Here is an 11,292-nt window from a genome sequence, read left to right as displayed (position 1 = left end):
TAATATATAGATTTTTTTTTTTTTTTTTTTTTTTTTTTTTTTTTTGCCTTGCTTTTTAACGTTACATTATTCTGGGAAACATGGGCAGCTGATAGAGAAGTTCACGTAAGTATTCTGCCAGCTGTGGAGAGCTGACAAATACTTCATTTTTGTTTGTTTGTTTCCTTTCAGCTTTCTTTTCTGTATTCTTGGAAAATATCTTAAAATTGTATTTAAGCTCCATAAGGGCAGAAACTGTATCTGCCTCATTCATCATTTTCCTTGAAGGCTTAGCATAGTTCCATGGTTCTAGAATGGACTTTATAAATATTAGTGGAATGAAGGGATTCATTTCTTTCTTATTGTCCTCTCTGTTTACTAAGGCAAATAATATGTGGCTATCTGGGCAGTGTTTTTTATCCTCTTATTCCTTGGTGTGTAGAATTTCAGTAATTGGATCATCACATCTTGGAACATTGCTCTTACTACTTCCTTTGGTCTTTGGTCATAGTGCTGTTAAACTACTGAAGATAAATACATAATTGTGTTAAAGTATCACTACCATCTCTGCAGCATTCCCCTGCTATCCTCATAAAGTAATAACTAGCTTTTGTCTTCAGCCCTTCTAGTTGTGCTTCAGCCCAAACACATGCTCAGTTACATAGAAGTTTTGCCTAATAAATGAGTACCAAATGATAAACTAATAAGCTATATACTTAGAGTGATTGCTACCTTTAATTACTTGGCTCTGAATTTTTTTTTCTATTTTTATAAACGTCTACCTCTAGGTATTCATTCTTCTGTTTTTACTTAAAATGTAGGTAACTTACTATGTAACTACCTAATGAAAGTATGAGCATTGCTGAACTCGGAAAGTGTTGGTTCAAAAATTAGAATCACTTAGGCAATATGCTGTGCAGAGGTCACTCTTACTGCTGTTCTAGGTTACTTGATTACCTATTGATGCTGACATCAGACTTCTTTGCCTACCCTTGACCTATATGATTTTGAGAATGCTTGGAAATGTTTCTAAACAAAAAGTTGCTATTTTGTGTTTCCATTGTGCCTACTAACTCTATAATATAACAGTAAAATGTTAAAGCTGCCTATTTTATGTAAATATTTTCTAAAATATCTTGTGTGTTTTGTATTATTAATCAACAGGATACAAATAGTTGGATATTTGGCTGTATAAACAGCACTTCTATGTGGTAAGTCTTTTGAACCTAAGGGCCTTGACTGTTGATTTTTCTCAATATAAATAATACAAATCACACCACACTTTTTAGAATAGCTTCATACATTATTAAACTCATTTTCTGCTTTACCAAGTTATAGCATTGATTTTATAATGAAAAATAAAGAGAATTAACATCAATAATATTTGCAGACATTGAAATAGTTACTTGCTAAGAAAAACTTTTTTTTTTACCCAAAAGGACTGCATAGATAAGAGTATATTAGATTAGATTTACTGGACTTAGCTTCATTAGAACTTTCACTGGTGGGTCTGTAGCTGGTTTATGTTTCCTCTGAAGTTTATTTATAACTTATAGTATTTTAATATGTTTGTCCTTTAATTATATTTTCATATTCATTTCAAAGCCGGCAAGGGATTGATTTATCATGGAAAGCTGAACTGCTGCCAACAATTAAGGTAAATTATGGCTTTAGAATTTTAATATCCAGTGAATAAATACTGAAAAGGACTGGAGTCTATAGGCATTTTAGAGTATGGTCTTTTATAAATTCATCTAAGTATTGAGTAAACTTGAGATTTGCTAACATATGTTTTAGAAATATTTCTGTGGTAATACATTTAATGTAGAATAACATGAAAAATTTTTTGAACTTTCAGAGGTAAAAACTATATGTTAACACTTTTCTAAATAAAATTAAATCTAGGGACACCGGGGTGGCTCAGTCAGTTAAGTGTCTGACTTCAACTCAGTTCATGAACTCATGATTTGTGAGATTGAGCCCCATGTTTGGTTCTGTGCTGACAGCTCAGAGCCTTGGAGCCTGCTTCGGATTCCGTCTCTGCTCCTCCCCCACTCACACTCTCTCTCTCTCTCTCTCTCTCCCAAAAATAAACAAAAATTTTTTAAAAATAAATTAATTCTGTATATTATAGCATCATACCAAGAGCTAGATAAATTTTTAAAATTTAATTTGAGAGCATGTTTGGAATGGTTTATCTTAAAATAGAAGCTGAATTTTAAAGAGGAACCACAATAGGGAAGTGAGCATCTTGAAGAGGCGTAATTTTCCAAATCAACCTCATCCTCATTGTGTGGTCAAGCACTTGGATAACTCTACTTTATCTAGTACTCTGTGGGATTTATTTAATTGTTAGTGATTAAGTAATTTTGGTACTTCTATCTGGTAGGTCAGCAAGTCTTTTTACAAAATGTTAATCTTGTTAGGAAAATAATTCTAAACTTTGATGAAAACTCCATTCTAATTTCCAAATTGTATTTATTATAACCCATAATCTTATATCAGGATTGATAATTTTTAGTCTTTAGGTAAGTCTATACTTTAAAAATATATTTTCAGGGATGCCCGTGTGTCTCAGTCTGTTAAGCTTCTGACTTTGGCTCAGGTCATGATTGTACAGTTCTTGGGTTAGAGCCCGCATTGGGCCCTGTGCAGACAGCTCAGAGCCTAGAGCCTACTTCACATTCTGTGTTTCCCTCTTTCTCTGTCCCTCCCCTGCTTGAGCTCTGTCTCTCTCTGTCAAAAATAAATAAACATTAAAGAAAAAAAATTTTTAAAAAGTGTATTTTCATAATGAATACTAGCCTCATAATCTTGAAAGTGAAGCCATCTGGGGCGCCTGGGTGGCTCATTTGGTTAGGCTTCTGACTCTTGATTTTGGCTCACGTCATTGTCTTATGGTTCTTGAGTTCAGGCCTGACAACAGGCTCTGGGCTGATGGCGTGGATCCTGCTTGGAATTCTCTCCTTTCCTCTCTTCCCCTCCTCTGCACTCATGTTTTCTCTTTCTCTCTCTCTCTCTCACAATAAATAAATAAACAAAATAAATAAATTTTTAAAAAGAAAGTGAAGCCATCTGGCTGGTCCCTATCATCTCCCACTACAGTTTAGCTAGTTGTGTTCATGATTGTTTATATTTATATGTATAAATAGTCAACTTTACTAACAGAGAGGAATGACAGAATGAATGAATTACTTATTCATTCAAGTCAAATTACTTCACACTTGACTTTAGAATGGTGGCAGTGATTTTTCCTGTCACCTTGGTCATCCTTATTTTGTGCATATTCAGTCATGTGACTTTGTATTTAGGAGACAAATATTATAGGAAAGTGATTAGATTCATATGAACAATTTTAATGTCTCTCACTGTTTCTATCCTAATCTAGGAAGGAGCAAAACAAACAAAAGTATTAGGGTATACTTATTGATAATCATTCATAAATCTTTCCTTGAATTTCCAGTTTGGATATCCTATCCAATCTGTAATTTAAGAGTTAGGAGGAAATAAATAATTAAAATCTGATAGAAGAGCGCCTGGTTGGCTGAATTAGTTAAGCGTCTGACTTTTGGTTTTTGGTTCAAGTCATGATTTCACAGTTTGTGACTTCAAGCCCACTGTCACTGCAGAGCCTGCTTGGGATTCTCTCTCTCTGCCCCTGCCCCACTCATGTTCTCTCTAAATAAATAAATAAACTTAAAAAACTAACCCTGATAGTATGTTACTTTGCTCCTATTTTTAAAAAGTTACTTCTTAAATAATAAAATCCTTATATATATGTTTGATCTCAAAGATTAAACAACGTATTTATCTGGTTCTAGACCGCTACATTGTTTCTTCTAAATGTAAGAAATAGCTGGCTGAACAGCAGGGGAACAAGCTCTTCTAGCTGCATTTTACAGTGAAAGCAGAGAGAGGTTATCAGCATTAAAAGCCTTCTGAAATATGGGGGGAGGGGGCGTGGAATGGAAGAGGGAAGTTTAGAAAACAAGGATTATAATATTCTGCAATCTTAGGTGTTCCCATCTGAAGAGAATTATAATTATTAAACATAAACTTCCATTTTCATGAATCAGAATTATATATGTGTTTTCCATTTGTAAAAAGGACAAATTATTTTGCCATCAAGTTGGAGGGAAAGAAAAGAATAAGATTTTGAGAATTTTATTCATATTTATGAATATGAAATGATTCATGTGACACTCAATGGAAGCAGTGTCAGATGAGAAACATACCACTTTTAGCATTGCTGCTGACTGAACTGTAAATAAATAGAGTACAGCAAAGCACTTGTAAATTCAGTTTTTAAACACCAATCACATGGAATTTTTCTATCATGGGTACAATGAAGAAGTTTCTTAAAAACACACAGCACAGCAGGCCAAGAATTTGGTAAGCCAAAATGGATTTGTTGTTGAAAACAAACACAAAAATTAACTTTCTTTTTTTTTTTTTTTTTTTTTTCAAATGTTTTATTTATTTCTAGGAGAGAGAGAGAGACAGCATGAGCAGGGGAGGGTCAGAAAGAGAGGGAGTCACAGACTGAAACAGGCTCCAGGCTCTGAGCTGGCAGTCAGCACAGAGCCCGACGCGGGGCTCGAACCCACGAACCGCGAGATCATGACCTAAGCGAAAGTCGGACGCTTAACCGACTAAGCCACCCAGGCGCCCCAAAAATTAACTTTCTAAAGATACCTACCTAACTTATATGACAAAACTATCTTGTCACCATTTTGCCTTATTCATACTTTAGGACCATAGCTTTGGTCTGCAAACAGCAGCAGAACTTAGAGGGTTTTTTTTTTCTTTTTTAATTTTTTTATGTCTTTATTTTATTTTGAGAGAAAGACAGCGTGAGCAGGGGAGGGTCAGAGAGAGAGGGAGACACAGAATCTGAAGCAGGCTCCAGGCTCCGAGCTGTCAGCACAGAGCCTGACATGGGGCTCAAACCCACAGACTGTGAGGTCATGACCTGAGCCAAAGGTAGGCACTTAACCGACTGAGCCACTCAGGCGCCCCTAGAACTTAGAGAATTTCTGACATCAAGCCTGGAGCCCAGTGTGGAACTTGAACTCATGACCCTGAGATCAAGATCTGAGCTGAAAACAAGAGTTGGACACTTAACTAACTAAGCTGCCCAGCCTCCCCAAAGCCTGGTGTTTGATTTCCAGTGTGTATTGTCTCAGAATTAAGGGCATTTTACCCTTAAAACACTGTAAAATTTCCAAACTTCATATTAATCTTTTTTTGTCATTGTAACAATTTTATGAATATTGTTCATTCCTACTGACATTATAACTATATGAGATTTTTATAAGGAAATTTTTTGGCACTGTTATCTTGTCAGAGTATTCTGATCCTAAAAATAATTCTTGAGAAAAAATTATTCTTGCACATAGATAACAAAAGCTATTCGTGTGGATAACTACACAGAGTAACTATGGTTCTTTCTAACTAATCTTTCATAATTAATCTAACATTTGTCTGAGTATCTCAGTTGCCTGTCCCTATGATTTTTGAGGCCCTTTTAAGGCCTTTTAATTTACATTAGAATGTATTCAGTCTGTTGTTGAGACTGCCAAGTAGCAGTGAAGTCTACGAGTTTAATTAGCATTTAGAGGTGAATCTTGTCAGGTTGTTAGAGGGCCACTAGTTAACAATTCTGTAGGTTCAGCACCTTTGTTCAACTTGCCAACGTACGTGCTTCTGAAAAACACTGGAGAAAGTTAACTGTCAGGAGAAATTTCTTAATGCGTACAAATTGTTACCACATAGAACTACTTCCATCCCCACACCTACTTCCAGAAAAAAAAAAGAAACTGGATTTTAAAATTGTATTTTGGGGCACCTAGGTGGCTCAGTCGATCAAGCATCTGACTCTTGATTTTAGCTCATGATCTTGTGGTTTATAGGAATGAGCCCCTAATCAGGCTCTGCACTGACAGGGTGGAGCCTGCTTGGGATTCTCTCTCTCCTTTTCTCTCTGTTCCTCCCTTGCTCATGTTCTCTCTCAAAATAAATAAACTTAAAAAAAACAAACCTCTATTTGGTGGCTTGGCTTTTCATTAAGTAGATCAGTCTCCTGTCTGTTCATTCCTCAAAATATAGATTATAGGATCTGGTCTTAATTTTAAAAGTAGATGTTCATTTAATAAGGTGCATTATTAGTCTTATAGTGTCTTCATGTCATTTGATGAATAATTTCCAGGAGATGATGTTTATATACATCATTAGATAGCAACTCTTTACTGCTTGGGATAGATCAGAATCTTTTGAGGTTAGGTTGCAACTCTTCCATTATTTTTAGTATTCATTTATTCATTCATCATGTAGAAGTCATATTGTAATGTTATAAAAAACAAATGGACAAGTTATAAAAGATACCAGATCTGGAAATAATTATATAAAACATTTAATTTAGTATTAAGAGTCACATCCCTACATGAAGGGATATAGTTCAAGGAATATTTTTGGTAGTCCACATAAATTATTAGGAATTTTACTTCAGCAGGATTATTGACCTGAAAATGTAAACATGAGAATTTTATGAAGTCTTGAATGTAAAGTTTGAAATTAGTTTCTTTAATAACCAAATAATAAGAAATGTGTTTGTAATTTATCTTTTAATGTGCTTTAAGCTCTATGTATCCTCAGCTTTTATATTTGTGGTTTTTTGTTGTGTTTTTTTTTTTTAGTCTCTGACATTAAGACTTCAAGACTATCCTTCTTTATCTCATCTTGTTGTTTATGTACCATCTATTCATGGAAGTAAGGTAACAAATGGATTAAGGTTATTATTCAAAATGTTTTATGGATATTATATGGTTATATAGATATAACTAAATATTTAAGTTATTTTTTGATGAGTCCTTTAGATTCATCACACAGATGAATCTTATTCTCAAAGAGCTATATACTATTGGGTAGAGGAGAGAAACATTTGGAAGCAGAGGGAAGAGTGAGGTACCCAAAAATACAATACAAATCAGAATATAGCAAATAAATAAGAAGTATGAAAAGAGGAGATATCTCTGAATGATGGAATGAAGAAAGACTTTATTATGAGGTGATATTTAAAATTGCCTTGGGGTTCCTGGGTGGTTCAGTCAGTTGACCATCCAACTCTTGATTTATGGTCAAGCACTGCCTCAGGCTCTGGGCTGAGTATGGAGCTTGCTTTGGATTCTCTTTCTCTCCCTCTGCACCTCTCCCCTGCTTGCTTGCTCACTTGTTCACTCTCTCTCTCCCCCTCTCAAATAAATAAAAATGAAAAAAAAATTTAAGAATAATAAAATACAATTGCCTTAAAAGATAGTTAAAATTTTTATGGGTAGAATGAACATTGTAGACCTGTGCTATCTGATATGGGAGTTATGAGCACATGTGTCTGTTTAATTTAAAGCAATTAAAACAAAATAAAATAAAAATTAATTTCCTTGGTTGTACTAGCCACATTCCAGGTGCTCAATAGTAACATCATTGCAGACAGTAATAATGAACAGCACTGCTGGGAAAAGAAATAGATGCAAGTATGGAAGTGTGGAAGTGTAAGATATGTTTGAGAAATACTGAATAAGTAAACAGTAATTTTTTTAAAATGGCCACCATGGGTAGAATGGTGATGGAAGAAAAGTCTGGGAAAGTAGTCTATAGACATATTGTGGAGAACTTTGATTCGAAGATGCAGGACTTTATAGAATTCAGGAGTTACTAGACAGCAGAAAGATTTTAAGAAATGGAATCAGCCAGTTTGGAAGATGAATCTACCTATTGTATGCATGGATTAGAAACAGACAAGCTACTTCATAAGGGGTTATGAGGGCTTGAATTACGGAAGTGAGTGTAGAAATACTCTCACTTGGTGGAGATGGTGATTTTTGAGAGACATTTACCACAAGAAAATGGCAGTAAAAGATCGTCATGTTTCACCTAACAAACTTATCCTTCAATGTGTAGCTTAAGTGTCTTCTATTTTCCTTTTCGTGACTCCTTTAGGCAACTTCTAACTTCCATGACACTTTAACTTTGAGTGACTTACTACACTGAATTATAATTTATGTCTCTATTCCCATCACAGTATTGTGAATTCTTTGAGAGTAAGACCAGATAGATTTTGCATTGTCAACCTTTAGCAACTCACTACCATATAAATGATCAAAAAATGTTTTTTGAATGAGAAAGTTGTTGAAATTTGAGGCCAAAATCATTAGGAAAATTTTAAAGATAAAGGAAAAAGGGGGATTTGTCGGAGATCAACTCAAAGACTGAATCTCAGAAGTACTTTATAATAGATTGATTGTTTTGTTTTGCTTAGCTCAAGTGAGAGATAATTCAACATCTTCAATTCTAAAAGCTGTCTTTAGGGGGTTTTCTGTCAGGTAAGTTGGTTTTGAATGAATTAAACATCTTTTCCAAACTTGGAAAGGCCCTCTCTGGTTATTGCAAGAAGTGAATGAGCCTTTCACAAATAGCCACCCTTAGCAGCCTAATGAATATTTAATATGTCTTAATGCTCTTTGTCAACTACCACTTGCTGACTGTACTGTTGTACACCCAGTCTTACAGGGATGTTAATTTAGGCCTTTCATAATTTCTGTATATCTGTTATAACCCATTATCAGAAGGATACATGTATGTAAATAGTTTGAATTTATTTCTTAATCAACTGGTAATAAAATTTTCAAAATACAAATATGGAATTACATTTTTTTGATGACAGAAAACAACTAAGTTCATTAATTAGAAGAGACCCTTGAATTATTTTCTTGGGAATTAGTTTATTCATAAAGGGCATAACCAAATTTTTAAAGCAGTAATAAAAATTGTATTATTTTAAATACCTGTACAAAGTGACTTAAAATTCTCTGGGTGTCTCAGTTGGTTGAATATCAGATTCTTGATTTCAGCTCAGGTCATAATCTCACAGTTAGTAAGATCAAGCCCCACATCAGGCTCTGCACTGTCAGCTCAGAGCCTGTTTGGGATTCTCTTCTCTCCATTTCTCTCTGCCCCTTCCTCACGTGCATGCACTCTCTCTCTCTCAAAATAAATAAATAAACTTAAAAAAAAAAGTTAAAATGATTTTCTGTCTGAGGCAATGTGTCACCAAAAATGCTTTGTAAAAATAAAATGAATAATCCTATTCAGTAAACGATTGCTCTACCCTTGTAACAGTGGTTTTCTATAAGGAAAATGTCTGATAGTATTCTTGGACATATAAGTACAGATGTGGAGAATAAAGCAAAGCCCCTGCATAAGTGTTTCCTTCTATTCCCTCGTGTGTACTATAGTCAAATGGCATTTTCCCACATCTGTTTTTCACTTTCAGAAACAAATCTACCCAAGAGGCAAACAAAATAACAATCCATTGGGTTTCAAGAACAATCCAAGATGTACATATAGGAAAACCCTAGGATAGTCCTCGCTGGTTTTCTACTTCCTATCAATAGCAGACTACTTGCTAGCTACAATAATGCATCAGATTAATTTCTTCGGCTCTTATAGATCAAAGAAATTTGATTTCCTCTTGGAAATTATTTTAATGATAATATTTTTATTGCAGACAGCTTAGGGCAAAGTTCCTTTATGCTGTTGTAGAAATGTTATTACAGAAGAAATGTCATTATGAAAATTTGAAATTATACAGATGTCACATTTTAGTTTTACTTTTTTTGAGATAGCATCTTTTTTTATTTATTCAGGGGCTCCTCTGTGGCTCAGTTGAGTGTCTGACTCTTGATTTTGGTTCAGGTCATAATCTCATGCACGGTTCATGGGTTCAAACCCCACATTGGTCTTTGCGCTAATAATACATGGTACCTCAAGTTTTTAAACTTAAAAAAAAAAGTTTAGGGCACCTGAGTGGCTCAGTCGGTTGGCTGTCCAACTTTGGCTCAGGTCATGATCTCATGGTTCATGGGTTTAAGTCCCACCTCGGGCTCTGTGCTAACAGCTTGGAGCCTGTGGAGCCTGTTTCAGATTCTGTGTCTGCCTCTCCCCTGCTCACATTCTCTCTCTCTCTCAAAAATAAATAAAGATTAAAAAAAAAAGTTTAGTTATTTATTTTGAGAGAGAGAGTATGTGCAAGCTTTGGAGGGGCAGAGAGAGAGAAGGGCAGAGAGAATCCCAAGCAGGCACCAGGCTGTCAGTGCACAACCCTACATGGGACTCTATCCCATGAACTGTACCATGAGATCATGCCAGAGTTGAAATCAAGAGCCAGGCACTTAACTCACTGAGCCACCCACGTGTTCCAAGATAGCATTTCTTTTTCTTGCTTTATACATTTATTATTTCCCATTTATTCTAATCACCGTTTAACTTTAAATGATCATGCAAATGATCATTAGCCACTGGTAGATGAATGGTGGTATGCCTGTCTCCAAGGCTTTGGTAGTCTAATTAGAGTTTTGTAGATACATAATAAATATGGGATTTTTAAAAAAGTAAATGTAACAAAATCATTTCTTTTTGACTCTGCAAGTATTCAGAGATTTTTATTTAAATTTCTAATTAATCTTGAGTTAACTTTGGTTCTTAATGCTTTGATCCATCCTTTAAAGTCCTTCTTCTAAACACACCTAACAGTGACCTGAAGAAACTGTGCTATACATCACCTATTACACAGATGATCGTCCAATAATTTATCTATGAAATTAAGCTAGTGCATTAAATTCTGTTAGCATCTCTCCTTGAGTAATAGTTGGCCATTTATGGATAGTCGGAGTTAGAATGTGATAGGTAATACCTTCTGCAAAGTTATAGACTTTATTTACTACTCAAACATCAAGTAAAGACATTTTACCAAAAATTTAATTCTACTTTTTCCTAATCAATCAATATTTTATATTTTAGTTTGTTGTAGATTGTGAATTCTTTAAAAAAGAGACAAGATCCATTCAGCTTCCTGTAACTCATCTTTTTTCCTTTGGTAAGTACTTTGATTTTGGAAAATCTTAAGTGCTTTTATTTTTAACAGAGTGATTTATTTTACCAGTCAGTTGCAGTAAAGGAGAGCCTGTAACATTAACTGTTGTGTGTTTCAAGTATAGTTTTTAGAATAAACATGTGATGTGGTTCTGTGTTTTGATTCTTACTTAATACTGGGCCAACAGGCATCTTCTCATAATGGAAACTTTAAATTTTCCCCCTGATCATGTACATTTGTTGGTAATCATGTATGTATTTGTGTGTGTTTGTGTGTGTGCGTGTGTTCTTCTATGAATTTATACTACATATTGGCCCCTCTAATAAAATGCTTATTTATAAGTTAGGGGCATCTGGGTGGTTCAGTCGGTTAAGCCCCCCAACTCT

At 34.7% G+C, this 11,292-nt stretch overlaps 1 protein-coding gene across 1 annotated transcript in view; it reads left to right on the top strand.

Moving 5' to 3' along the window:
- PGAP1 (post-GPI attachment to proteins inositol deacylase 1) overlaps window positions 1-11,292 on the top strand; it is a 73,900-nt gene that overhangs the window by 41,999 nt on the left and 20,609 nt on the right. The window contains exons 11-14 of the mRNA XM_077745775.1: window positions 1,144-1,190; window positions 1,585-1,636; window positions 6,675-6,752; window positions 10,834-10,909. Of these exons, the coding sequence (XP_077601901.1) occupies window positions 1,144-1,190; window positions 1,585-1,636; window positions 6,675-6,752; window positions 10,834-10,909 (253 nt within the window). The remainder of the gene's footprint in view (window positions 1-1,143; window positions 1,191-1,584; window positions 1,637-6,674; window positions 6,753-10,833; window positions 10,910-11,292) is intronic.

The sequence above is a fragment of the Crocuta crocuta genome, unplaced genomic scaffold, assembly GCF_008692635.1.
Source record: "Crocuta crocuta isolate KB4526 unplaced genomic scaffold, BGI_CrCroc_1.0 scaffold564, whole genome shotgun sequence".
In the NCBI taxonomy this organism is placed as follows: domain Eukaryota; kingdom Metazoa; phylum Chordata; class Mammalia; order Carnivora; family Hyaenidae; genus Crocuta; species Crocuta crocuta.
This window is presented reverse-complemented; position numbering and strand designations above follow the sequence as displayed.